Below are 27,541 nucleotides of genomic sequence, written 5' to 3'. Positions count from 1 at the left end.
GGACTCAGGCCGGACTCGGACGCGCGCACCCCGAAGAAGAGGCGGCGCCGGCCCCCGCGGATGAAGTAAGCTGCGCCCCGATCGCCCGCTGGGACGCGACCCCTCCGCCCACGCCCGCGCCCGGCCTCCTTGCACGGCGCACGGGGTCGCCACCTGCGGAGCCCGGCTGGGGCGTCCCTGGGGGGCGCCGGGGCCCTTCCGTGGTCACCCGAGGTGCCCGCACGCCCCTTTGCTAGGCTTCCTACAGCGACGTCCAAAGATGGAGCTCTACTTCCTCTGTGCGCTCTGCTGAGCTTTGGCTTCGGCCCTCGGTTGCAAACGGCGTTTCCGATACGCAGATGCCGGGAGTGGCTTCCGGGAGGTCAGCCTCTCTCTGGGCCAGAAATAGGATCCTGGGCACACCCGAAGGCCAAGATCTCTGCCCTACTTCTCCCGGGCCGCGGCTCAGGACAGGTAGCAGAGGGCAGCAAAGTGTCAAACGCGCGCATGTTAATCTCTAGTGTACATTCTGCAGCGAGGCATGTGGGTGACTGGTGGAATCCTGAGCTCAGGAGGCTCATCTGTTGATATATTTGGGGAACGCCAGATAAAAGGGCTTTTTCAGACAGCTCGTGCTGTAGGGGTTTCTCTGAAATACAAGACGGCTCAGCCTAAAACTGTACTCGGTAAACGTACGAAATTTGTTTTTATCCAACGATTGGAGTTTATTAAGTTACGGTCTGGACAGTTTGGACCATTCAAAAGGAAGCAGAAGGATATCTTTATGGTCTGTGGCCTAGTCGCTACTCCATCTATTTATGGAATCTGAACAAGGCAAAATGTCATTGGCTGTGGCCAGACCCGAAGAGCCGCACCCTGCCCTTCCCGAGAGCAGGTGTCTATAACTTTTTGCTGTCCCGAGCTGCGGGTCAGTGGCGGTGTCTTGGGAGATCTCTCAGCGCCGTGTCCTGCCAAAGCATTTCTGAGTGCATATAGTTCTGGTTTGTTCCAGCCATATCTTAAAATGAGTAGGTTGTCTCATTTCACAGCTGGAGAAAGAGGCCCAGAGCAGTTAAGGGTGTAGGGCCATTGAATTAGAGGTTTACCCTTTGTACTTGCTGTTTTCCTGGCCAGGTGATAAACCCTTACCGAGGCCTGAGGTTGGGACATTTTAATCGTGTCAGCATTGTCCCCCTTTACCACGTTACTGGTATGGTGTGAAGGTCCAGGTAAGCTGCCGTGGACCAGACCTTGGCATTTGTGCTGTCGTGAGATGCTGGTGTGGTTTTCTAGTTGCTCCAAGATCCTGGCAAACACTGGCTTCATTCAGGATGCTAGCCTTCAGCCCGGAAGCTAACATTTCTTGAGTGCATCCTGTCTGCCAAGCACTGCGCTAAGTGCCTTCGGAGGATTATCTCCCTGTGTGCTGCCGACCGACTGGTCTTCCCGTTCTGGAGTGGAGGTGCAGAGCAGTTAACTTGTCGCGGCCACTGGGCTGTTGAGCAAAGAGTTGAACCTGTTCTGTAGAAACCGTCTCCAGGGCCTCGCAGGTTTAAGGGGATCAACTCAGGCTTCCGCACGCAGTCTTGGTGAAGTCGGAAGGAGCGGGAGCGAGACCCTGGCAAAGTGGACAGGAGGCCGGGGCCACTTAGCAGCCGTTTGTGTTCGGGGCCTCTTGACACCAGGGAGCAAGAGCTGCTCCCAGCTGGCCGGGGCAGGTGGCGGAAAGAGCCTGTCTAGGCCCAGGCCGCCGTAGCTCCTGCCTTGAGGAGACGCAGAACCTGTGTCTAAGCCAGTGTTTCCAGTGTCCTCATGGGGGGACATAGCCACCTATACTTTGCCACGGAACCAGGCTGCTGGTGGTCTAACGGTCCCCTCTGACCTGTCTGGGCATTCGAGGGTAATTTTACCCCTCTGCGCCTTTATTTCCTCTTTACTTCTGCTGAACGTGGGCTTGTTTAGTACCCGCCTCACGGAGCTGTGGCAGGAGCTGAAGAGTGTCCCACTCTCAGCCTTGCACCGGGCGTCTGGCGGAACCCTCTATAAATAGCTCTTATTATTTAATAGTATCAGGGCGAGTCCTAAGCAGTTGCTGATGAGCGCTGGGCCATAGCACTTTGAGTCCTTCGTGTACCCTCCTTGCCGGCATTCCCCTCGGGTCCCTCGTAGGTGAGGTGACCGTGAGACTTAATGTATTTATCTGTGCAGATGGGATTTATTCATTTTTTTTCCTCCAGTTAGAGAGAGCCTTTTCTGTGCCAGGGCCTAGAGAGAGTGCAGTGGGCAGGACAGACACGAGCTCCCTGTACTTCCTCGCTGATCTTCCTCTCTTGCGGGGGAGAATGGCACTCACTTAGCAAGATCAGTGTAATCACCAGTGTGTGTCTGTTTCAGAGCTGAGTAGAACAGAGGAAGGAAGGGCTGGAGAGTCACAGTTTGACAGAGTAGCCTGAGAAAGCCTCACAGAGCCGTTGACATTTTCTGCAGGAGCTGAGCTGGTGAGGAGTGAACCATGTGGCCATCAGTGGGGGAAAAGTAGGCCAGGTGGAGGGCACAGCAGGTGCAAAGGGCCTGAGGCAGGAGGATGGGCAGCCGGAGCCCACAGAGAAACAGAAGAGAGTAGCAGGCAGGCCAGAGAGGTGCTGGGCAGGAGGCCAGGACATGTGGCCCCTTGGGATGTCTGAGCAGAGGAGTGACAGGACCCAACGCACCATACGAGGTGACCCTGACTGTGGTGCTGAGGCTGAACTATAGACACCGGGTGGTTAGGATGTTCCTGTTAGGGTAAACTGAGGCACAGTTGAGGCCACCGAGACAGGCAGAGTTTAAGCAATGTGTGAAGACTTTATCTGCAGGCCAGGTGAGGCCTGCCAAGGGCAAAAAGACCATTTGCCCGGAGTAAGCAGGGAGGGCATGTTTTATAGGGGAGGTTAGGTGGGGGGGCATTGCCAATCGGGGTACAAAACTGTGGGTCTCTGAGTAGGCGGTCCAGGGCTAGGTGATAGGGCGATGTGGGATACAGGGGGTGCTGGCAAGCACAGCGTGTCTCTCGTGGTTTTCCGCAGAATCAGCTCTGGGCAGCTTGTGTAGGGCAGTCGAGCTACATGGGAGAGCTGCTGGCTGGCTAAGCTGCAGGGCGTGTTTCCTGTTGAAGGCTGAGCTCCCGAAGGCGTGAATAACAGACCTGCTTGGGGAGTTTTTCCTCTCCAAGCTGGGCAGGGGTCTAGTTTGACCTCTGACGCTAATGGTGATCCAGACAGCGGCAGCGGGGGCGTGGGGGACCGTGGCGGGAAACGGCTGCTTTCCAGCTGCAGTCTGAAGGTAGAAGCCGTCTGGCTGTGGACAGATCACACAGCCCCCAGGTTGGGGGCCGACCACCTGGAAAAGTGGAGCTGCTGCTTGCAGAGCATCGGATTCCTGCGTGTGAGGCCGGCTGGTGGAGGGGGAAGTGGCTCAGTTCTGACGCTGTTAAGTTTGGTAGACGTCCAACTAATGGCCAGTTGTACCAGGCTCATGCTCGGGGAAAGTCCAGCACAACATGCATAGTTGTGCCCCAGTGAATGTTTAACAGCTGGCTCTGCCAGGCAAGCGTTGGCCTTTGCCAGGGTCTGGGGTGAAATGGCCCCACCCTGGCCAAGTTCAAGCACACCCCAATAGAATGTTTTTACCTCCTAGATACAGTAGCTGTGGATAATGTCAAGAGCTTAGATGATAGGGAAGAGGCATTAAATGATTAGGAGGTCCTGAGTTTTGTTTATTACTTTAAAAAAAAATTTTTTTTTGGAGGGAAGAGCTGAGACAGAGTCTCACTATTTAGTTCAGGCTGACCTTGAACTCACTATGTAGCCCAGGCTGGAACTCATGGCAACCCTCCTGCCTCAGCCTCCTGAATACTGGGATTACAGCTGTGCAGCACCACACCCAGCTGCTTTTGTTTTTAATATAAATTATTCAATTATTCACTAATATAATTTCATTTTTAATAATGGCTATTTAACAACTGCCTTCAAAAATTCCTGAAAGTGTATCAGTCAACTCTTCATCAGTCAGATACATAGTGGCTCTAGCTCATCCTCATTCCTGGGGACCCACAGGTGGTCCCTAAAAGGGTGTGGGGGACAGGGACATAGCTCAGTGGTCTAGAGAGTATTCCCAGCATGCATGAGTCCTGGGTTTAACCCTCAGTAGATCTGTCCCTTGCTATATTGCATTCACTTATTGTGGCTTCACTGTATCTCGGGTTTTTTTTAAAAAAACCTAATTCTATATCAAGTTTTCTCTATATTGTGGGATTTTGCGGTATATAGGTATTTATATAATATTTATGATCTTAATTATTTTTGCCTAAAAAATTTAAAACAATATAAAAATATAAAAAATGTTAATTCAAACCTATTAAAAGAATATTAAATCAAAATAAAACACAGTATGTATTTCATCAGTGGATGAATACCATAGTGTACACCATGGAAATGCAGTGTGCCACTACTGCTTGCGCAAGTTTGCCAACATGAGATTGTACACGGCCCAGTGTTGGCTCATGGGACGGAAGGCGACCAAGCACAGCACTATGTGTTCTGTGTCCTGGGCGCTGATCAGTGATCGTAGCATCTGTTTGCTCTTCCGCACCGTATCCACACGTTCAGCATCTCTCCTTGTGTTTAAGAGATATGAGGTGTTTACAAGAGTGTGGGAAAGGAGGGCTGGGGATTTAGCTCAGCGGCACAGCGCCTGCCTGGCAAGCACAAGGTTGTGAATTCGATTCTCAGTACGGGAACAAAGCAAAACAAAACAAACAAACAAAAAGTGTGGGAAAGGTTAATAAGAGAGTGGGGGGCTGGGGATTTAGTTCAGCGGCAAAGCGCCTGCCTGGCAAGCGCAAGGTTGTGAGTTCGGTTCCCAGTACCGGAGGAAAAAAAAAACAAAAAAAAAACCCACAAAAAACAATATGAGAGTGGGAAAGGTTTATAGGAGAGTGGAAAGGGTTTATGAAGCCTTAAATATATATAAATAATAAATATAATGCTGCTACATCGCGGATTTTCTCCTTATGGGGGTGGTCTCTGGAATGTAACTCCTGAGATAGGTGGGGGATCACTGTACCACCAAAAAAAAAAAAAAGTATAGGAATGAGGACTCTTGTCGTGTCCTCATTACTTCTGGAGAATGTACTCACAGGCTGCGATTCGGATGCTTCCCTCTCCCTGCGCTGCACCCCGGAGGCAGCATCGGCAAAGGCTGGGGGAGGGGTGGGAAGGAAATTTGTGACACCAGCAGCACCCTGATCTTTGCCCATCCCCGTGCTGTCCTCCTGCCCGCATGTGCTGGGCACAGGCTCAGAGCGGCTTCTCCCGTGCTGGCTGGAAACTGCTACGCGGGGACAGCTGTGTGGCCCCGGCTGTGTCTGCCTCTCCCACTTGGGAAAGAGCGGGGACCAGAGTCATATTCCAGCCTCCAGCCCCGGCAGGCCAGGTCGGCCCCCGCTCCTGGGCTGAAGCTTACCTAGCCCTTGTCTGACAGGTGAGTCTCCCCCAGCGTGGCCTCAGACTGGAGTTGGGCAGCCCTGGGTTCTGGGACTGGGCACTGCCCCCCCTTCACCCAGCGTGTGGGGGAAGCAGCAGCACAGCTCCTCTCGCCCCTGCCTGGGAGCCCCCGCCCCATCCCACCCTGTGCTTTGGGTGGGCACGGTGCCAGCCAGCTGCTGGCAGGAGGGTTGGCATGAATGGAGCTCCCAAGTCTTCCCTCCTGAGTGCCCCTCGGAGCCAGCTACTCGTTGTTAATGTGTCATCCCATATTTCCTACCCTCAGCTCACCCCCTGCCGCGCACAAGGTGGGGACCCTTTCCCTTGGAAAGTTCAGGGTGAGCAGCCGTAAGACATCACCGATACCCTCGCCCATTCTCAGGAGAAGCAGCTGAGGCCCCACCAGGTCAAGGACTTGTTCAGGGTTGCAGGGTGTCTCGGGCCCGGACAGAAAAACCTCGTTTTTCATTTCCCCGTCCAGGACCCTGGCCTCGTCCTACAGCGTCTCAAACTTCTCACTAAAGGTTTCTGGGTCGATTTCTTCATTTAAAAAAAGAGAAGAAAATTCACTGTTGGTCATTCGATGGCCACTTCTAGGCTTTTGGGGGTGAACTTCAAGCCTGCAGTTTTGGTAGATTTACATTGCAGTCCTCGCAGGGCAGGGAAGGCGGCCAGAGGGAGCAATGAGGGCTTCAGATAAAGACCTGTGGGGAAGCCGGGCGTGGTGGCGCACTCCTGTAATCCCAGCACTCGGGAGGCTGAGGCAGGAGGATCGTTGTAAGTTTGAGACCAGCCTGGGCTACAAAGTGAGCTCAAGGCCAGCCTGAACTGCATAGCGAGACCCTGTCTCAAAAAGGCAAAAAAGAAAAAAAAAAAGACCTGTGGGGCTCGGGCCTTACAGGAAGGAGTGGTGTGCAGACCGCAGGTAGATGGCCGGTGCCCTCCCTTTGCCCAGGACCTTGCCTGTGCCTTAGAGGCCAGGGTCCTGTTTGGGATTTCACTGGTTTCTTCTGCCCCTTCCTCTTCCTCCTGCCTGGGGGAGGACTAGGGGGAGGGGGACAAGCAGGCATGGACCTTTGTTCTGCAGGTCTGGCTCTGGAGCCCAGAGATAGCGGAATTGATTGTGCAGCCCTCGGGGTCAGGAGGCATTTTACATCCACCTTAGCTTCATTAGCAAGCACTGTATAATGATTTTATCACATGCGTCATCTCAGTTCACGCTCACAGCCCTCCCTGTTTCCGGTGGGTAGTCACAGTCCTATTTCACAGGTGGAAAAACCGGGACTCAAACTGACCGTTTTTACTGAGTGTTTTAACAGCCAGGAAGCCGTGTTGAACCTGGGTCCCCGGGCCCTGATACTGCGTTCTGCTGCTGACTAAGGAGGCCGATTACTGCCGTGCCCCGGGCTGGGCTCTTTGATTTCACAGTGTATTTCCCCCCAGTTTCTTCCTCTGAAAAATCATCACAGAACCTGTCTCACCACGGCGAGGGGAGACTGAGATGCCAGTCTGAATCATCAGCCACATGCTGACGACTCGGTCAACATAGATCTTATTATTTGACGCAGTTATTAGACAGAGGATTGGGCCAAGAAAGCCATCCAAGGCTGTTTGGAAGTAGGCCAAGCTTGGGCCTGCCGAGGAGCTGCTGAACCAGAGCTGGGTTGTTTTGGTGATGAGAGCAGGCACAAGGGACAGGTGTGTGCTTTTCGCCCCTGAGCCCTGGGGATGGAACCCAAGGCCTCTTGCATGCTAGGCAGGTGCTCTGTCCTTGAGTTGCATTCCCAGCCTTTTTTTTTTTTTTAATTACTATTTTTATTTTGAGAGGGTCTCCCTAAATTGCCCAGGGTGGCCTCTAACTTGGAATCCTCCTGCGTCAGTCTCCAAAGCACCTGGGATCTCAGCTGTGTGCCACCATGCCCTGTTTCGATATGTGTGTGTTCTGAGTCCCGTTCCAGAACTTTGGCGCTCGAGGTGTGCTCCTTGGACCCGCTGTTGGCACCTCCGGTCCCTCCCTTGAGCCTCTGTCTTAAAATCTGAATTTTAAAAGATCCCAGGAAAGCTAGGCAGGGTGGTGTAAGCCTGTATTCCCAGAACTTGAGAGGCTGGGGCGGGAGGATTGCTGTGAGTTTGAGGCCAGCCTGGACTACATAGTGAGTTCAAGGCCAGCCTGAACTGCACAGCAACACCTTGTCTAAAAAAAAAGATCCCAGGAGATTCAAATGCACGTGAAAGTTTGAGCAACACAGTCAAAGGTAAAACACTGGTAATAGAATAAACACACTACCCTCACCCCTCCCACACTTGTGCTGATACAGGAAAGAACTATTTAGCCACCACAGTAAGCAATTCGGCTGCCGTGTTGAAATTTGGGTACTGTGTGTGCTTAAACAAGGGCTGGGGACGTAAGAAATGAGGGTGGCTGCCCAGGCCAGGGCTCAGGGGAGGACTGTGGCCTTTGGAGCAGGAAGCGGACTGAGGAGAGGGCAGAACAGCGTGGCCCTGGGGCCATCCATCCGGGCTGTCCGTGCTCTTCATGGGGTGGGGTGCTGGCCTCAGGCACCCCCGCATGCCCTCCCACCGCGGGGAGGCTCCCAAGCTTTGCCCTGGTACCAGGCGCTGGTCAGGAGTTTGAGACTCAGCTGCCAGCTGGCGCCCGCTCCTGCTCTAGGCTGTTCTCCGGGCTTCAGGTTTCTGCCTGCCACTCCGCTCTCGCGCACTGACCTTGCGGCACTTCCTTCCCTCTGGCAGGGGGGTCGCCACTGGAGACAGAGACGCTCGCCTGAGGGCCAAGGACAGGGACCAGGAAGCAGAAGAAAGGGAAGCGGTCTGGGTCCGTCTGTGCGCTTGGGAGCAGGAGCAGCTAAGGAGAGTGGAAGAGGAAGGACGGGGTCCTGTGACCACAGGGAGGCCAGCCGTGCAGCGGGTGCTGGTGCGAGCACCTACAGACGGTCTTCGTCTTGGCTTGGCCACAACCTGGGGAGGCGGAGAATGGGAGGGGAGGATGATGTGGAGAGGCAGGTTTGGTCTCCTCTGCACAGGGATGGCGGGCAGCAAGCCTGCGTGGTGTAAGTCCAGTTTTCCTTTCTGACCTCAGTTTCCCTGTCCGGATGACAGCCCCGCTAAGGCTGCTGCTGGTCCTGCTAACCCTCTGCCTGGTGGCACGGTGGCGGAGGATGATGCCGTCTGTCACTGAGGCTCCTTCGTCGCTCTTCTGCCCCAAACGTGGCCCCGTTTCCACCACGCCTGCTAATGGCCACGGTGCCTTTTCTCCCATCTCCCTGCTGTCCCTTCCCCAAAGCCCAGCCTCCGTGGGGAACGGGAGACCTGGGGCTCGGAGGGTACAGATCGGCACGTGGACCCTGCACAGAGGCCAGAGGAAGCAAGCACTTGAGCATTTGTGACCTGCTCAGAAGTGCCAGCTGCTCGGAATCAGGCGGGAACCAGGTGGCACGGCAGGCTTGTGCCCAGGGGCTCCAGGCATGTGGCTGCCCGGGATCCAGGGAGCCCATCGATCCCTGCGCCCCGTTGCCTCACTGCGGGAGCTTCTCCAGCTAAGCCTTAGTTTTGCCGTCTGCAGAAAGGGTGACGGTAATGGAATCGGCTCTGTGCGCCTCTTCAGGGCTCTGAGACCTAACGTGGCTCCCTGCTGGGCACACACGAGGCCTAAACCTTTGCTGCTGTTGGTATTCCATCAGGACCACTACCAGTTCATGGCGCTTACGAGGTGGCAGACCCTGGCCCACGCCTGTTCTAAACATTAACTCGTGCTAGGGAAGGGGAGAGGCAGTCAGGTTGAATAACCCCCCGGGTGGGAAGGAGTCAGATTGGGATTCACAGTCGCAGTGAATTATTTTTTTCCCTTTTGCAGTGCCGGGGACCCAGCCCCAGCACCCTTGCCCGGGCCAGGCAAGTGTACTACCCCTGGCCACAACCCTAGCCCCCGGGTCTGTCTTTGACCCCTACGCTGAGCCCTTTTTAGTAGCTATTTTGTGCATGGATCCCGGTAGACATGGGCAAGAGCCAAGAAAGGGGTGAGAAGCAGTCATGTCCTCGTGCCTCTCAGCTGTCACCTGAGGCCACTACTCCTGGGTGAGGGTCACCCAACTGGTGATGGCACTGGCTGGGGTCATACAGTGGACGATCCAGTCTCAGCCTGCCTGGCCGCATCTCTGGTGGCTTTACCAGTGCCCAGGCTCTTGGCAGCAGAGCGATGCGTCTCTATCACGTGGCCCACGACTTTCCCAGCCGTAATCCCTGTTTACGGGGCCGGCTCAATACCGCTGACTGCCTGGCACGGATGCCTCGCTGCCCAGGAGGGAGGGGAGACCATGGGCCTGTACATTTCCCCAGGAAACTTGAGTCTGGCTTTCAGCAGGCAGGAAATGTTCACGACCCTAGACACGCGTTTGCTTCCGGTCCCAGCCACCCGAGCGCGTCTGATCCTTCTTTGTCCTCTGCCTGTTTTTCCCGTGCACCACAGGCACCCAGGCCTTTGGAAGATGCTCACAGTGGCCATGTGCGTGGCCCTCGTGGGCTGCCTGCAGGCCCAGGAACTCCAGGGACACGTCTCCATCATCCTGCTGGGAGCCACCGGAGACCTGGCGAAGAAGTACTTGTGGCAGGGACTGTTCCAGCTCTACCTGGATGAGGTGGGGAAGGGCCACAGCTTCAGCTTCCATGGGGCCGCTCTGACGGCCCCCAAGCAGGGCCAGGAGCTCATGGCCAAGGCCCTGGAATCCCTCTCCTGCCCCAAGGACACGGCACCCAGTCACTGTGCCAGACTCAAGGGCCAGTTCCTGCAGCTGAGCCAGTACCGCCAACTGAAGACGGCAGAAGACTATCGGGTGCTGAGCAAGGACATTGAGGCACAGGTCGAGCAGGAGGGCCTCCGGGAGGCGGGCAGGATTTTCTACTTCTCCGTGCCACCCTTCGCCTATGTGGACATTGCCCGCAACATCAACAGCAGCTGCCGGCCGGGCCCGGGTGCCTGGCTGCGGGTTGTCTTCGAGAAGCCCTTTGGCCACGACCACCTCTCAGCCCAGCAGCTGGCCACCGAACTTGGGAGCTTCTTCCAGGAGGAGGAGATGTACCGGGTGGACCACTACCTGGGCAAGCAGGTGAGCTGCAGCCAGGAGCCTGCAGAGCCGGGCACACAGGTGCCAGGGGACCCCATCAGCAGGGCCCCCTGCTTATTGTGGAGTCAGGAGGCTCCACGGCCCTGGGGACACTGGGCCCCAGTGTTCCTGCAGGTGGATAGAAAGTACAAGTGCGCAGGGAGCCGGCGGGCCGCCGGTCCTTGCCTGTGGGTCCAGCCCTCTGCTCTTGGTGTACCCCCATCCCCTCTGCTTCCTGGCTGGTCTGGGCCTGATTCCTCAGGGTTGCCCTTCCTTCTCTGCGGAAGTGGCCCAGGAACTCTGTGCCCGGACCTGGCACAGAGGAGGCTGTGGGATTTAGAATTAAATCTTGTATCCATCTGCTTTTTTCAGAATCCTTTTCTTCCTGGATTCTGTTTGAGGCAGATGGCTGGTAATGAGATCTTGAAACTGATGGGGTGCACTGGTGCCCTAAGCCCACGAAGCTCAGCCGAGCCCTGAGGCAGGAGCCTGTGGCACCCCTTGGGGTGGCCGGTCAGTGGCCAGTGCACTCAGCACGAACACAGCGCACACAGCACCCGTATTCAGCATCCACAGGTTGCTGAGCCAGCCGTGTGTCAGCCCCAGGTACCTGTCACCTGTGCCAGGCACTTTGTTTTCCGTCCAACTGGGGCAGTTGCGATAATAACAGTCCCAAAGAGCAGTCCCCAGACCAAGGCCAGTCCTGGTGAGGTTTTCACTTGCTGACTTCGAAAGGAGAAGAAATACCGAATACATCCGTTGTGTAGCTTTTGTTGTTACATTTTTGACAATGAAATACCTTTATTTTATTAAAAGTTGGTAGTCAAAGAACATAGGTAATTCTCAATATGTTCTTTATGGCTGGTAACTATTTAGGTCACTTCTGTTTGTGGCGTTTTGTTTTGTTTTGCTTGAGGCAGGGTTTCACTGTGTAGTTCAGGATGGCCTTGAATTTTCATCAATCCTCCTGCCTCAGCCTCCTGAGTGCTAGGATTACAGGCATGTGCCACCAAGCCTGGCCCTGTGGGATCTTTACTGGGCCGTGAAACCCTGACGTGTGGGAGCTCTTGCAAGAGCGCGTGTCCCTCCTGAGCAGGCAGGGATGGCATGTGCTGAGCCTGGGAAGCCTTGGCCCCACTGCCCCGGCAGAGCTGTATGTGACACTCTTTCTCCCTGACAGGCTGTGGCCCAGATTCTGCCCTTCCGAGACCAGAACCGCAAGGCCCTGGACAGCCTCTGGAACCGGCACCACGTGGAGCGGGTGGAGATCATCATGAAGGAGACAGTAGATGCAGAAGGTGAGTGAGTGGCCTGCACTCTGGTGTCGGGCCCTGGGCTGGGCTGGGAGGCTCTGGACTGGGGCATGGTTGTCCCCCCGGGGCACACTCGGTGCCTGCTGGCAGACCCAGTTTGTCACTGCTGCCTGTAGGGGGCGTTTGGTCAGGTGACACGCATCTGCGTGGATGCCCAGAAGAGTGGCCAGCAGCAAGGGTTGGACACTAGCCTGGGTTTTAGGCGAGAGTGGTAGAAGCCACCAGAGCGGTGGGAGGGCTTTGCACACCTTGATGGCTGCTGGTGGCAGCTTCCGCCTGGGGGGTTCCCTGTTTCTTGCCCTCCCGGGTGCTGGCCTGGCACCGAGGCTTTCTCGGAGGCCTTCACTGACTGTCACTCTTGGCTGTGCTGTCCTTGGCAATACGAGTCCGGTCTGTCCCTGCCAGCTCTAGCTTCCAGCTCAGCAGTGCTGGTTAAATAGTGAAGGAACAGTTCAGCCTGGGGTGGGGGGACCTGTGCGTTAGGCCTGTGTCTGCCTCTGGCTGGCTGACCGTGGTGCATCACTTCCTCGGCTGTGGCACGAACAGGTTTTGTGAGTGACGCCAGCTAAGGTCACCTTGAGCTCGGAATTCTATGATGGTATCATAATTTTTGAGCAGTGACCACATTTAATGCATTGGTTCTTACCCAACAATAGTAATAATAATAATAATAACAATAAATGATAGCTAATTTTTATTGTGTTCTTCACTTCCCCAGTCATCCTGAGGTGGGGACTGTTACGGATAAGGTTTGGGGACGTGCCCAAGGTCCCCGCAGCAGCAGTGGGGACTGGACCCACGGGGAGCAGGGTGGCCCCAGCGCCCAGCCTGGCACAAATGTACGTTGCTGCTGGAGCAGCATTGGGTCCAGCTCGGCCTGTGGTCACCCTCTGCGGCTGTGGGGGTGTCTGGAGCCCATGGCCTCAGACCTGGGGGAAGACCAGACCTTCTGTCTCTTCCTTTTCCTTTCCAGCTGTCCTTTTCCATTGCGTTTTCTCTGTATCTCCCGCGGCCTCTGTTATTTTTCAGCCTGCTGCCCTTTCCGCTTTGAGTATGCGTTTAGTGCTGGAACCCTGTGCGGGGTCAGGGGCGGCAGAGCTGTGCAGACGCTGCCTGTGTCCCCTGGTACCTCGCACGTAACAGGCGTGAGGGGCAGCTCCAACTCGGGGGTTGCAGGCAGGCCATGCTGTGAGAGGCGGGCGAGGTCCAAGGAGCCAGGACTTCCAGCCTGGCCTTGAAGGACACCTCTTGGGGGGCATGGGCAGAGGTGACACTGCCCGCCCTGCTGCGGCCCGCGGTGGATGTCTGTGCTGCTGTCCACTGCCTGGATCGGCCTGCCCCCAGCAAGCCTGGAAGTCCAGTCTCCACTCCTGCTGCCTTCTGGCAGCAACTTCCTGTGCCCACCACAGGTGGAAAAGAGCAGAAGCCGAGTTCTGGCGTCACTGCTGGCTCTGAGCTCCGCCACCCCATCATCCACTTCCTTCTTGCTACTGCATGGCACTTGGGTGTTGCGGGGGGCTGGAGCCGGGGGCTCTGCGGATCGGAGGCCTGGTTGTCCTAGCAGAGGTGCCTTTGGGCTCTGGAGAAAGACACAGGTCCCGACAGAGACAGGTGGGGCCTGGGCGGAGGTGCTGGCCCAGGTGAGCCTGCGGCTTCCTACCTGGCTGTCCGTGCCCCTGAGAGAGAGGCCTCGGGCTTTTGTGCAAGCCTCTGGCGGCCGGTGGGGTTCACTGCTCCTGAGTCCCTACACGAAGCTTTCCCGCTCCGTGCCCTCAGCCCCAAGTGGGCCACGCAGCCCGGGCTCCGCTTGCCCATCCCCAGGTCTGGCCAGCGAGGCTGGGCCCAAGAAGGACAAATCAAGTTTCTCTTTTCTGAGGCCTGGGGCTGTGCCGGGCCTGGGGGTCCCAGTCGAGTCCTTGTTTGGAGGTTCCAGCAGGGAGCGCAGCTACCCGTAACTCAGGAGATGGTCCTCCTCTATCAGGGGTGGTCGTCCCCTTCCACCGAGCAAGTGCAGCTTCAGGAGGGACACGTGGAGCGGTGAGGGAGGAGGGGGACACCGCCTGGCCAGCCAGACCAGCCAGGGTGGTCAGTGGGGGACGGATGTTGCAGCCAGATCGCCTTCACACCCTCCCGGGCCGGTCGTGTGCAAACCCAGAGCAGCTGGTGACGGCGAGTCCCGGGGCTGGGACACACATGTGCCTGCCCTGCCCGAGGATGGGTTTTGTCCCAAGAAGTTGCCTGATGCAGTTCTGGAGATGCAGGCCCAGCTCACAGTGTCGCCTTGTCCTGCTTTGGACTGTGGTCCAGGCAGGGGAGAAAGCTGGGCAGGTGCTGCGGGTCCCAGGCCCAGGCTGTGCCCCCAGGGACGGGCTGGGAAGCAGCTGGAGGGACCCCTCTGGCTGGAGGTTGGTGGCTCGGCAACAAGGGCCACCGCGGTGGGCTCAGCCTGGGCTGCTGCTTCCTGGGGAGGATCGGAGTCTCCTAGCTGACCCCCTCCAGGCACCCGAGTGTCCTCCACTTGTCCCCTGCAGGTGGGCAGCCCTGGCTGGCCCAGCCCCCGCCCCCAAGCCTAGACTGCTCCTGTGTTGAGCAGGCCGGGAGGGAGCGCTCCTGTCCAGCCTTGCTACAGCCCTGGGAGAGGGACTTCTTGCTGCAAGGTCATTTGGAAGTCTTTTCCAGCCCCGTACACCCACATCCAGACGGGTGACAGCGGCTTCCCCGGCTCCCTCCCCTCTGCGGGTTTTTTTTCCTTTTGCCGCAGCCTCTGGCTGGGGAGACTGCTGCAGAGTCTGCTGCTGCTCCACTGGGGGAGGTGGTGGGGAGGAGGAGGAAGCCATCCCTCAGCCAAGGCCTCCCAGCAGTCTATCCCTGGCTCCTCCCAGCAGTCCCAGGCCCTGAGAGCTCCCGATGCCCTGGGTCTCCTGGTGCAGTAGCAGGGGCCATAGGTGTGACCTTGACCTGTATGGGGCCGTGACCCCTGGCTGGCCCTCAGCAGGCAGAAAAGGCTCTGCAGATGGAGGAGCCAGGTCTTTCCTGGCTGAGGTTTGGCGCCCCCACCCCGGGCTGAGGGTGCTGTCTGTGCTGCCACACTTTCTCCTCTGGGCAGAAGCTTGTTTTAGGCGGGAGGCTTCCCAAGGGTGTCCCTGCTGAGGAGACCTCCTGTCCCCACACTGGGGAGGGACGCAAGATCCGCGGTCACCTCCGAGCACTGGGGTGACTGCTCTGTGCCTCTCACACAGGGACGAGGCAGTGGGGCCCTGCAGGTCCACACCAGCTGTCCCACCTTCGCCGGTGAGCCAGGAGGAGCCGCTCTGCAGGGCCAGCCCCTTCCCGGCCCATCTGCCGCGCTGTCTGCGGGGTGAGCCGGGGCAGCGCAGGGCTCCTGTCCAGCCGGCCGCCCGCGCCCCACCCCGGGCCTGCGCCTTTCTTTATTCTTAACGATCCCAAAAGATACTGGTAAGGATTGCAGCTGGCTTTTAGCTATTTCTTTTTTCTTTCTTAAGTAGCTGTTTTTACTGGGAAAACCCAGATCTCTTCAGCAGGAAAGCCATGAGTGGGGTTCCGGTTGAGTGGAAGGCGGTGACCTCCCAGTGTGACCTTGGCATGAGGCTGAGGCTGAGAACCCCCAGCGCCGCTCTGGAGACTTTGAGGATTAGATAACTCGGGAACTTCTTTACAAATGGATATGTTGTCCTCCTTCCAAGTTTGCAAGGAGAGGCAGGCACCTGAGTGTTCTTAACGTGGCTATGTTTTATGAGACGGAATAGGGTACCAAGACCTGTAATTGCTATCATACTCTGCTGTCCATCTTTACCTAATTTCTCTCTCTCTCTCTCTGTCTCTCTCCCTCTCACACATGCACACACACATGTGTGTTTAAATCTTCACGTACTGATAGTCAGCTTAATACATCTTTGACTAGCTCGGTAGCTCTGTTCAGTTTTATTTATGCCCCAGGATAAATTCTCTAATTCATGTTGTTGTAGAAACTCTGTAATTGGGGGTTTGGATGGTTTCTAGTTTTTACTATTCTAAATAGTGTTTTCTCAGTTTTTGTAAAAATGGAGATAAAATTCACATGCCATAAACATCCACCTTTTAAAACCTACGGCTTTGTGGGTTTTAGTATATTTACAAAGCTGTGCAACCAGCATCTAATTCCACGTTTATGAGTGTTAAAACGTTGTTTTGCCCCTGAAAGCGCATTTCTGCCGTGGAACTGGGAGGACAGAGGGCGAAGGGCGCTCTCCCCACGGTTCTGCTATCTCATCGGACCCGCTGGTGTGACCGAGGGGCCCCTCCCTGTCACCTTAGGACCTCTGATCGCCTCCGGACCCAAGTTCACGGGGTCTCTCTCTGTCCAAACTGCTCTGGCCTTTTCTGTTCTTTTTAAACACTAGTGGGGGTGCTGGGGATTTAGCTCAGCGGCACAGCGCCTGCCTGGCAAGCGCGACGTCGTGAGTTCGATTCCTGGTACCGGAAGAAAACTTAAAAAAATAAAAAATAAAAATAAACACTACTGGGCTTTTGCCCTCAACCTTCCACCAGCAAAGGAAACTAAGGGCAGATGGAGATTGGTTTTAGGAAAAAATCAGTCCACAAGAACCGGCAGTGACCAGAATATGCGGCGGCCTGTGCTCACTGCCGCGTGGCCTCGTCCCCTGCCCTGCCTGGCCACCACCTCGGCCCTGCACTTACACTCAGACAAGGTGGGAGCCGGCCGTGAGCCCGTAGACTGCGCTAAACTCAGGTGCACCCCGGGGCTGTGCTTCACCCAGCGGCTCACAAACCCAGGCTTCTCCCGGCAGGAGAGGCGCAAGGCTAGAAATAGCAAAGGGCCACTTGGGGCTGCGCAAAATTAATGAATAGTAAGCAGATAGCAGGGCTTTTAAGGACTCCATTGCATTCTCTGCATTTAAAACTCATCTGTTTTTAAAGCTTGAACCGTCCTCTTTCTGCTGATTGTGTAAAACAGTTTCTGAAGCGGTGACTTGGGTGGAGGGTGGCCCATTTCTTTCTTCCTCTTTTTCTTTTCATTCCAGTCCGGGGGGGATGGAAGCCAGAACCACGTGCTTGTGTGGCAAATGGCGTGCGGCTGAGCTCCGCCCTCGGGCCGGCCCTCTCCCCATTCTGATGGTCGGTGTTCCCTGGGCCGCCTGGCTGGTAGCTGCGCTCCTGCCAGCAAAATACTCAAGAAGGACCACCTGGCTTCCGAGTGCGGGCACCTTCCCAGCCCTGTGTATATGTTAACTCTCATGGCGACTCCAGGGTCCTGCTCTGCACTGTCCTCTGCCCCTTCCTTCGAGTGCAGCAAGCACTGTCTCATCGGTTTCATTACCCCAGCCCCATCTCTGTCCCTCTGCAGGTAGCTGAGGCTGCGCCCTCCTGGGCCACTTCTCCAGCGGCTCCACCTCCCTGCCCTTAGAACTTCTTAAATACCACACTAGATGAGTCACCCCCCGAAAGAACATAATCCAGGGGCTTTTGGATATTCACCGCTGTCCTTCCAACGCCAGAATCCGTTTTAGAACACATTTGTCACCCTTTAAAGAAGCCACGCTGTCCCCACAGCTGCCATCCCCGGAATTCCCCATCCCGGGCCCCCGGCAGCCACCCAACAGCATTCTGTCTCTGGCTTTGCTTATTCTGGACATTATTCTGGACATTTCGTACGCGGATCACGCAGTATCCGGCCTTGGCCTATGGCTGATATCACTTAGCATGGTGTTTTCAAAGCACATCGCCCCGTGGCGTGTCAGTACGTCACATCTTTTTATCGCCGAATCCTATTTTATGGTGCGGATGTACATGTGCAGGGTTGCTTGTCTGAAGTGCTTGGCAGCAAAAGTGTTCCAGATTTCTTTGTCAGGCTTTGGAATGCTGCACATACGTGATGAGCTGTCTCGGGGATGAGAACCAGAACTGAGCACAGAATTCATTTATGCTTCATGTACATACATGGTAGAAGTTTTTTGGCTTTTGTTGTTGTTTTTTGAGTTAGGGCCTCACTATTGTTTCAGCCTGGCCTTGAACTCGCAGTGATCCTCCTGCCTCAGCCTCCTAAGTGCTGGGATTACAGGCGTGAGCCTCCTTCTCTGGGGATAAACTTGGTTTAAATGCTGAAGTCGGGAATTCCCCATAGCTCCCCTCTCTCCTCAGTCAGGTGGCCAAGGCCGGCCACATCTGTTCTCAGCCGCTGTGCTTCTGCCAGCCTGGCCACTGTGTTATCCCTAAGCTGCCCTTGGAGGTATCTGCCGCTCACCCTTTATGTAGCCCAGATGAGGCCGGGACGGTCATGCATACACATTGCTCCAAGACACAGTATTCAAAAGGAAAATCTGACTTACCCACACACATTTACAAACTAAGCAGGCCGGGGCCAGCCCCGGTGGTAGAATACTGCCTAGCATGAGTGAGGCCCTGGGTTCCATTCCTGGCGCCACAAGGAAGGAGGAAAATGAACGATTACGTTGAACAATCCATTGTTCACATCCTGCTGACCGAGAAAAGATGTGGTCCCTTGGGCCTGCGAGGCACCCTGGGCTGCAGCTGAGGCAAGTCTTAACCCTCAGCCCTAGAGACAAATCCTCACCCTTGTCCCTGCGGTGGCATTGGGACCTCTGACCTTTGACCTTTGACCCAGGCCCTCCTTCCAGCACCCTTGCTTCCCCCGTCGCCTTGTGCTCCATGTCTGAAGTGGCTCGTGCTGCCCAGCCTCATGCCGAGGTTAGTACTGGGAGGTGTTTTGCACTCTGGAGCCTCGTTCCTGGGTTCAGATCTCATCTTTGCCTGCTTCCCAGCTGTGTGACCTGGGGCACATGCCCACCCTCTCTGAACCGCCACTTCTTTAATTTCAAAGGGGGAGCAATGGTGGAATCTGCGTATGTGTTGCTATTGTGAGGACTCCATGGACGGACAGGCACATGTTGGTTTTCTGTTGGTTGGTTTTTTCGGCTTTTCTTTGATTAGTACGTGTACAGCACATCAAGAGCCCATCCGTCCTGGGGAGCTGGTACCTGTGCTCAGCCCATCTTTTTTTTTTTCTTTTTTTTAGTCTTTTTGAGACAGGGTCCCACTATGCAGTTCAGGCTGGCCTTGAGCTCACTTTGTAGCCCAGGCTGGCCTGGAACTCGCAATGATCCTCCTGCCTCAGCCTCCCTAGTGCTGGGATTACAGGTGTGAGCCACCACACCCAGCTCCGTTCTTTTTCTCTCCCCTTGTATGCTGGCATTGCTCCTAGGTACAGGGTGCTGATTGTCACACACACCTTGGGGCTTGGTGTCCCCGGCCGGAGCCACTTCCTCACGCTCTGGTTAAGAGCAACATGGCTGGACCGTCCAGGAGCAGGCTGCGGCCCCATTTCTCGCCTGAAGCACTGGCATCTCTGCCAGACGGAGCACAAGGCTGAATTCAGGGCAGGGTGCTCCTCCAGCCAAGCCTGGTCCTGTCCCCATGGGGCTGGCCTGAGGGCCAGGGCAGGTGCTAAGAACCCAGGGGGTCCCCTCTGAGGAGCGCGCTGGGCCTGAGGTCCTGGGGGCCCCCTGTCTGTCTGAATCAAATCTCCACTAGCAAGCAGGTGCAGGAATCGCCAAGGACACTGCGGGAGATGTGCGGAACCGCGCTGTGACCAGCCCCAGGGCGCCTGCCAACGGCTTCTTTGCTTATTCCTTTGCTTGGCAGCGCCGTGAGGGAGCCCAGGCCTCGGCGTGCGGGGCAGGCACCCACCACTGAGCCACACCTCCAGCGCCCGCCCCGCTGCTTGCACCATTCGTTGTCACCTCCTGGGCGTCTCTCCCGTACTCTGTCCTGTTTCCTGTCCTTTTTGAGCCATGATTTCCTCTTTCTGTGTATGTCTGATTCCTTAAACGGCCGTCTGTTTAATTTTGATGAGTCTCACGCTGTCTGTGTCCAGGTACAGATCTTTCTGTCTCTCTTGATCTTAGTTCACCTCCCGGTGCTGGGGATCAAACCCAGGGCCTCATGCATGCTGGGCAATCACCGTGCTCCTGAGCTGCCGAGCTACACCCGGCCTCTTTACCTCTTCATCCTGCCTTCACCAGCAGCGTCTTCTGCTCACTGGCTCGGCTTTTTCTAGTCTATAAGATCCACCGATTGAATTTCTGATTGCCAGTGGTACTCTCTCTTCTTAGGGGTCTGCTGATTCCGGCCATGTTACACCCTCTCCGCAGATTAAGTTTTACGGTACCACAGCGGTTGTGCGTCTTGCTCACAGCATCACGTTTGTGGGCGTGTGCGGGTCTGTTCTCCCTGCTGTCCACCGCAGGCACGCAGCTCTGGGTTAGGTGCCGGGAATGCGAGGGCAGTGCCGTGGCGGTCCCTCGGGGTGCAGGGAGAGGGCCGGGGCCCTGAGTGACAGTCAGGCGGGCTGGAGAAGACGGGCCTGCAGGAGGGCCTGGACCTCAAGGGGGCGTGGAATCGGCTGGTGAGAAGGCTGGTGTCACGTGGAAACGTTGCGTGACTGTGGAGGATGGTGGCTCCCGCGCCTCCGTGTCAGCGCTCTTGGTGGGTGATGTGGTGACTGGGCTGGGTGTCTGTGCCCCAAGTTCCCAGACTGCCGTCTGCATTGAGCTGTGGACCCCCGAGCTCGCAGGCATCGCCTTGGAGGAGGGCGTGTGGTGTGGCAGGCGCCCTCCCGGCCCGGTCGCCTGATTCCTTCCTGCGGGCAGAGCAGGGGCGGGCAGAGCAGGGGCGGGCAGAGCAGGGGCGGGCAGAGCTGCCGTGCGGAGCTGCAGTGCTGAGCAGTGCGGCGTGTGGCAGGGCTCTGTCGTCCCTGTGCTGGCCTGTGCTGTGTTCCTCCACTGCCCATCACCCTGTCGAGATCTGCTGAAATCTCATCTCCTTTCTCCTCCTTCCTGCTTTTCCTTCCCTCCCACTCCCGCATGTTCCCCGGCACAAGTGTGCGCGGCTCTGGGTGGCCTTCGCTCGCCCCTCTTAATGGCAGGGCAAGAAGCCGGAGCCAAGTCACTTGCTCGAGATCTCACACCAGGCAGTGGGAGTGGGACCTGGCGCCCAGCTGCCCCTCTGATGCCTCTGCTGACCCCTGCGGCTGGGGCGAGGCTGGGCACCTTCTGCCGGTGCTGTCTGGGATGAGACCCTTCCCACGCTGATCCCCGAGAGGCCCAAGGACCCGGCACTGTCTCCTGGGGACAGTCTTGTGAAGGGAGGTGGCCCCACGGCTCCCCTTCTTCTCCCGTGGTTTGCTTGTCATCCCCCTGGTCCGGGCTCTCGGGGCTGTGAGAAGCGTGCTGGGTGGGGGTCTGGCGGCACTGTGGGGGCCCTCTTGATGACGCCCCTCCCACCCAGGTCGCATCAGCTTCTACGAGGAGTATGGGGTCATCCGCGACATCCTGCAGAACCACCTGACCGAGATCCTCACGCTGGTGGCCATGGAGCTGCCCCAGGACGTCAGCAGCTCGGCGGCCGTGCTGCAGCACAAGCTCCAGGCCTTCCGTGCCCTGCGGGGCCTGCACAGGGGCAGCGCCGTCCTGGGCCAGTACCAGGCCTACAGCGCGCAGGTGCGCGGGGAGCTGCAGAGGCCGGACGGCTTCCACAGCCTGACGCCCACCTTCGCAGGTGCGCTCTGGGGCGGGCCCGTTGGCGTGTGGGCTGCGGGCGGGTGCAGCTGTCCAGCCCAGCCCCTTGCTTCTGGACAGTGGGGCTGGAGGCGGGATTGGCATGAGCATGCTCAGGGCATGGTCACCTTCCCCGGCCCCTGATGGTCATCTACAGCTTACGAGGCATCTGTTGGTGCTTGCTGGGCAACCGGCCTCCAACTGGTGGTCTCACATCTGCCTCTGTGCGGGCCAAGCCTGTGGAGGCTCGGGGGAGGTTTTTGCCTTCGAGGACAGACCAGGCCGGCCCACACGGTCTCGTGTCCTCAGTTTCCACCCAAGTAGGTGGAAACTGGCCGGCCACAGGTCGAGACCCTGTGGGCTGATGCCACCAGGGGCACCTTCTGGATGGTTCTGGAAGTTCGGTGAGCTCTGGGAGAGGGTAGTAGCCACCCGCAGGAGCAGCAGCTGCCCGCAGCGCTGTGAGAGGTGCCGGCTGCCTCAGTCCTCGTGTGCAGACCCACGGGGCAGGGGCCAAGGTCACCTCCTCATACAGGTGACGCCGTGATCCTAAGCCAGACTTGGACCTTGGGCAGGGGACTGGCTCTTAGCACCGTCACACATACCATCTCCTGCTCTCTCCCTGTGCCAGGCGTCCTCGTGCATGTTGACAACCTGCGCTGGGAGGGCGTGCCCTTCATCCTGATGTCCGGCAAGGCGCTGGACGAGAGAGTGGGCTACGTGCGGGTCCTGTTCAAAAATAGGGCGCTCTGCGTCCATCACGAGAGGAACTGGGCCCCAGAGCAGAGCCAGTGTCTGCCCCGGCAGATCATCTTCCACATCGGGCATGGCGAGCTGGGCCACCCCGCCATCCTGGTCAGCCGGAACCTGTTCAGGCCCTCCCTGCCCGCGCACAGCTGGACGGAAGTGCAGGAGCAGCCCGGGCTCCAGGTGTTCGGCCGCCCCCTGTCCGATTTCTATGCCTACAGCCCCGTGAAGGAGCGAGACGCCTACTCCATCCTCCTGTCCCATATCTTCCACTGCCGGAAGGAGTCCTTCATCACCACAGAGAACTTGCTGGCCTCCTGGGTCTTTTGGACCCCCTTGCTGGACAGCCTGGACCATGAGGCCCCGCGCATCTACCCAGGGGGAGCGGAGACCGGCAACCTGCTGGACCTAGAGTTTAACGGCAGCCACCTGTCCTTCTCCCAGCAGCAGCCTGAGCAGCTGGTGCCAGGGCTGGGGTCGGCCCCAAGGCCCAGCGACTTCCGGGTTCTCGGGACCAGGTACCGAGAGAGCCCGCTGATCTCGGCCTGGCCCGAGGAACTGATCTCCAAGCTGGCCAGCGACATCGAGGCCACTGCCGTGCAGGCTGTGCGGCGCTTTGGCAAGTTCCACCTGGCGCTGTCGGGCGGCTCCAGCCCCATCGCCCTGTTCCAGCAGCTGGCCACGGGCCACTACGGCTTCCCCTGGGCCCACACGCACCTGTGGCTGGTGGACGAGCGCTGCGTTCCACTGTCGGATCCCGACTCCAACTTCCAGGGCCTGCAGGCCCACCTGCTGCAGCACGTCCGCGTGCCCTACTACAACATCCACCCCATGCCCGTGCACCTGCACCAGCGGCTGTGCGCCGAGGAGGACCAGGGCACCCAGACCTACGCCGGGGAGATCTCGGCCCTGGTGGCCAACAGCAGCTTCGACCTGGTGCTGCTGGGCATGGGCACCGACGGGCACACGGCCTCCCTCTTCCCACAGTCACCCACAGGCCTGGACGGCGAGCAGCTGGTGGTGCTGACCCAGAGCCCCTTCAGGCCGTACCAGCGCATGAGCCTCAGCCTGCCGCTCATCAACCGGGCCAAGAAGGTGGCCGTCCTGGTCATGGGCAGGACAAAGCGTGAGATCACCATGCTCGTGAGCCGCGTGGGCCACGAGCCCAAGAAGTGGCCCATCTCGGGCGTGCTGCCGAGCTCCGGCCAGCTGGTTTGGTACATGGACTACGAGGCCTTCCTGGGATGACCGGGCCTCCTTGCCTTGGTTCCTCCCGGGCCTTCTGAAACCTGCCACCCTCCCTCCCCTCCGAGTGCCCCGCGTGCCCCGTGTGTCCCTGCTCTCTGGAAGCTGAGATGAGACCCCAGAGAGGAGAGGACAAAGCCCCGTCCCAGCCCCCTTGGATGGTCGCTCCCACCTGGTGTTTCAGGGAAGATGCAGAAGCAGGGAGCCGTGGACCCCTGCTCTGGGTCAGGAGAAAAAGCTTAAGAAAGGCTCTCGAGGGATCCACCAGCAAAATAATCCCGGAGTGGCCTGGGGGTGGAGCTCAGAGGCAGAGCACTTGCCTGGCATCATGAGGCCCTGAGTTCATCCCCAGCACTGCCAAAAATACACACTGAAAAAAGGAGGAGGAGAAGGCTCCCGTGGGGAGGCAGGAGGGACTGGCCTGGACCCTCGAGCGGGAGAGGGGCCTGCGTTGGTGGTGAGAAGGACACAGTGAGCTGCTCAGCGCCGCCTTTCCCTCCACGCCCCCGCGTCCAGCTCCCCACGTCCAGCCCGCCCTCGGGTCCTTTCCCAGGCGGCTCACCTGCTCTGCCTCTGGGTCCTCTGTCCCTTCCCAGTGCTTGCTGTTCCCCTAGCCTATCCTCCCGCAGAGAGGTAACTGAGATGTCAAAAAGGCACCCCAGGTCTCCAGACTGATGTCGGGGGCTCCAGTGAGAGTGCTCCCCGGCCTCTCCACCTGCCCCTCCTCCTGCCCCTCCTCGAGGGTCTCCCTCCGGGAAGCACTGAGCACACACAGCCAGGGCGTCTCAGGGTCCCTGACTGCAGAGTGATTACACCTTGGGCTGCCTGGTGTAGCCACTGGTTGTAGCAGCAGAGCCAATAGACTCATCCTTTGGAGGGAAAGAGGCGACGTCAGGCGGCGCTGGGCCTTCAGCTATCTCTGATCCCGCTGGGCAGCCAGATTTCCTGCTAGGGCAGCTGCGGCCCACAGCCTTTCTGAGGGCTCAGCTGGCCGCGGGGACAGAGCATTGCCAGCCTTCCTCTACCCTCTACGGCAGCCTGGGGCTCGAGCTGGTGACTTCTTGTCTGCTGGTCCCTCCAGCCCCCTTCCCCGCCCCTGCCTGAAACCCCGGGGAGGAGGTGGCAGCCTCTCTGTCAGCCTGGCCGGGGGCCCCTTCTCCCTGGAAGCTGTGGGCCAACATCACCTGTTTTTCTGAATCTCTCAGCAGAGGCTCTGAAATTCTTTTTAAGGAAGCCAACAACAAAAAGCAGACTCCCAAGCCCACCGGCTGAGCCTGGTCTCTGTGGGACTGTCCTCCAGACTGTGTCCCCTGCACGGAGCCCCAGGGTCTTGCGAAGTTTTCATTTGGTGGGGAGCGACCACTTTGGATTATTTAGTTTCTTCCAGGCCAAGCATTGAAACCGTTTCTCCCTTTTCCTTGGTGACTTATGTAGGGGCCTAGCCAGGGCTTCATATGAAAGGCAGCCTTATTCAAATCCTGCGTACCCTGGCCCCCAGTGACCAGTGGTCCCGGGACATTATTAGCAAGCTTCCTCTAGCAGGGCCAAGTCCCAAGACCCAGGTCAGGAGCTGACATAGATAGTGCCTGGGTAGTTCCACCTCCGGCCACCTGGGGGCCCCCACACACTGCCACAGGAGCAGCTCTGCGCTACCCGCATTTCCGTGGTGAGCCTGCCAGGGTCCTTGGTCCCAGCCCTGGCCATCTGGCCTTTAGGTACTTATCTCTTTGGTAACAGTGCCGGGATTGCTGCAGAAAGAAGGGTGGACAGGCATCATTTCACCATTTCTGAATAATACTGACTCGCTGACTGCCCGAGCCTCAGAGTGTCCTGCTCTTATGCAGGGGACCCTTGCTGCTTCCCCACCCTGGGTCGGGAACAGAGGGTCCAGAACCGGAAGCACCTTGCGGGTGCCGTGCAGACCTTGTGGACCATGATCTGCGGCGAGAAAGACATTTCACCCCACCAGTTAGTCACGTCTGCGCACAAGTGTGTCTTAAGCCAGGTTTCACAAACAAGCTCTGCCTCTTCGCATCTGGGGTACCCTTGATCTAGTTTTCATTTTTAAAATGCTGTTTGCAACCCACTAAAGTGAGTTGGTACAGAGTTTGAAAAATAACACCCCTTGTCCAGCTTTCTACCTGGTCTGGCGGCTCCAGGCCCCAGGATTGGGGTGGGGAGACACAGAATACGGCCCCCCTGTTGGCTTCTGAGCCCGCCCCCAGCCAGGCCGCAGGCGCCCAGGGCTCTGGGGGTCAGCCTCGCGCCCGCCCCGGCCAGGAAGGATCTGGACGCCCCAGGCGGGGGAGGTGTGCCGTGGCGGCCCCCCTGTGCACTGCAGTAAGTGGCTGGGGCCCCTCCTCTGGGGGACCAGGCCCCTGTGCAGCCCAGGAGCAGCGCGCTCTCCCCGGCTGCGGTGGGGAACGGATCCAGGGGCTTTCTGGGCTGTGGAGAGCTAGATTCTGATTTTGGATCTGAGGGCAGATGTTCCTGCTAACCGAGTGAAATGGTCTCACCTTGTTGATTTTCCCCACTTTCTGCTGTCTTTTCCCTTGGGCCCCAAATTAGCAGCATAATGAGAGCTTCCTAGGGCCTGGACCGGTACTTCCTGCACTTCTGAGTGTGCCCCACGAGGGCCTGGCCTCTGCCTGGGAGTTCCCTTGCTTCTTTTGAATCCTTCCTTTTCCTCTTCCGGGCCTGGTGGGACGGAGGGCGGGAGGGGAGATTCCGGAAAACCACATGGAGCTGCTGCCTCGGACGCAGCTTTCAGGCAGAACAGCTTTTTTCCTTGCCGAGCGTGTGCAGTCGAGCATGTGTAGCCCTGTGACCGCCCTGCCGGGTCACGTTTTGTCATATGTACCGGAGACGCCTTCCTGCAGGCCTTGGGCCCGCAGCAGCAGTGTACGGAAACAGGACACGGGACACAGGTGTACTGCTCTAGGCGGACCCCGATCCCCCCAGCCCCCAACCTACCTGCCAGCAGACACTGCCCTCTGCAGGGAACTCCGCTCAGCACCACAGCTGTCATTGGCGAGCACAGGATGTCGTGAAGGACAGAAGATAGGACAAGGAATTTTGCTTGTCCCGGGACATCTGGGGACACCCAAAAATTTACGCTAGATGCTTCAAGGACTCTGCCCTCTGAGGTGTGAGACAGAGAACTTTGAGCACAGATGTTTATTAAAATCTTCCCTTGTAATGTCCCCTACCTTCTGTCCCTCCCTGTACAAGAGGCACACTTCTCTTTGTTCCCTACAGGTCTTTTCGCCCTCTGTCTGCCTGCACCAGGCACAGTAAATTCCACACCATGTTGCCCACACAACCGTAGGGGGGAAGCGTCCCCCCCACCGCCCCGTGTGTTTCAGCAGGGAAGGCTGTGGGTGTGGGGCATGGTGGCCGTGGCAGTGGCAGAGGTGGTGGCCATGGTGGCGACTCGTCCTGAAGGGAGAGACTGTAGAGGGGTCTGAATGCCTGCTGTGTCCAGACGTTACTGGCCACAAGGCCCACGAGGATCCGCTGACCCTGGCAAGAACAGGTGGCACTTGAATCGTCACCAGTGGCTCTGCTAGGGGCATCGTCAGCCTGAAAGGGCACCTGGGCCAGGGCGGGCAGGACATCTTGCTGGCGCTGCTGCCGCCGGACACTTTGATTCCGGGGGAGGCAGCGGGAGCCCGAGGCGGCATGCATTCTTGGAAGACTTGTGCGAGAAGGTCTTCCGGAACATCACATCTCAGGTTCTCAGCCAGCGCCAAGGGGTGGTGGGCAGAGAGGGACTTCAAGGACTAGTTCACCAATGCCCACCCCAGACAGGAACAGCGAGGCCCAGAGGGCCTTTCTGAGACCCAGCAGGCCATCAAGCGGTGATTGCACGTGGGTGACAGGAAAGGCCCCCGACGGGCTGGTAACCAAACCCCCTTGCCTCAGTTTCTCTGGCTGTCATGCAGATAGCAGGCTCCTGCCGGCTCTGCCCATGGGGAAGAGGCTGGTGGCGCTGTCTGCAGGGCCCATGCGCGAGGGAGGAGCCG

General features: G+C 57.8%; 1 protein-coding gene across 1 annotated transcript; it reads left to right on the top strand.

Moving 5' to 3' along the window:
- H6pd (hexose-6-phosphate dehydrogenase (glucose 1-dehydrogenase)) lies at positions 1–26,724 on the top strand (the record flags this gene model as incomplete). Its single annotated transcript, XM_005404035.2, is given in 5 exon segments — positions 1–65; positions 9,985–10,621; positions 11,799–11,916; positions 21,256–21,525; positions 22,156–26,724. Coding segments are annotated over 5 exon segments (2,394 nt in total). The 3' UTR covers positions 23,520–26,724.
- Positions 26,725–27,541: the final 817 nt, after the last annotated feature.

Source organism: Chinchilla lanigera, unplaced genomic scaffold, assembly GCF_000276665.1.
Source record: "Chinchilla lanigera isolate Chin_1 unplaced genomic scaffold, ChiLan1.0 scaffold00085, whole genome shotgun sequence".
Lineage (NCBI taxonomy): Eukaryota > Metazoa > Chordata > Mammalia > Rodentia > Chinchillidae > Chinchilla > Chinchilla lanigera.
The sequence above is the reverse complement of the archived record's forward strand: the minus strand, read 5'-3'. Positions and strand labels throughout refer to the sequence as shown.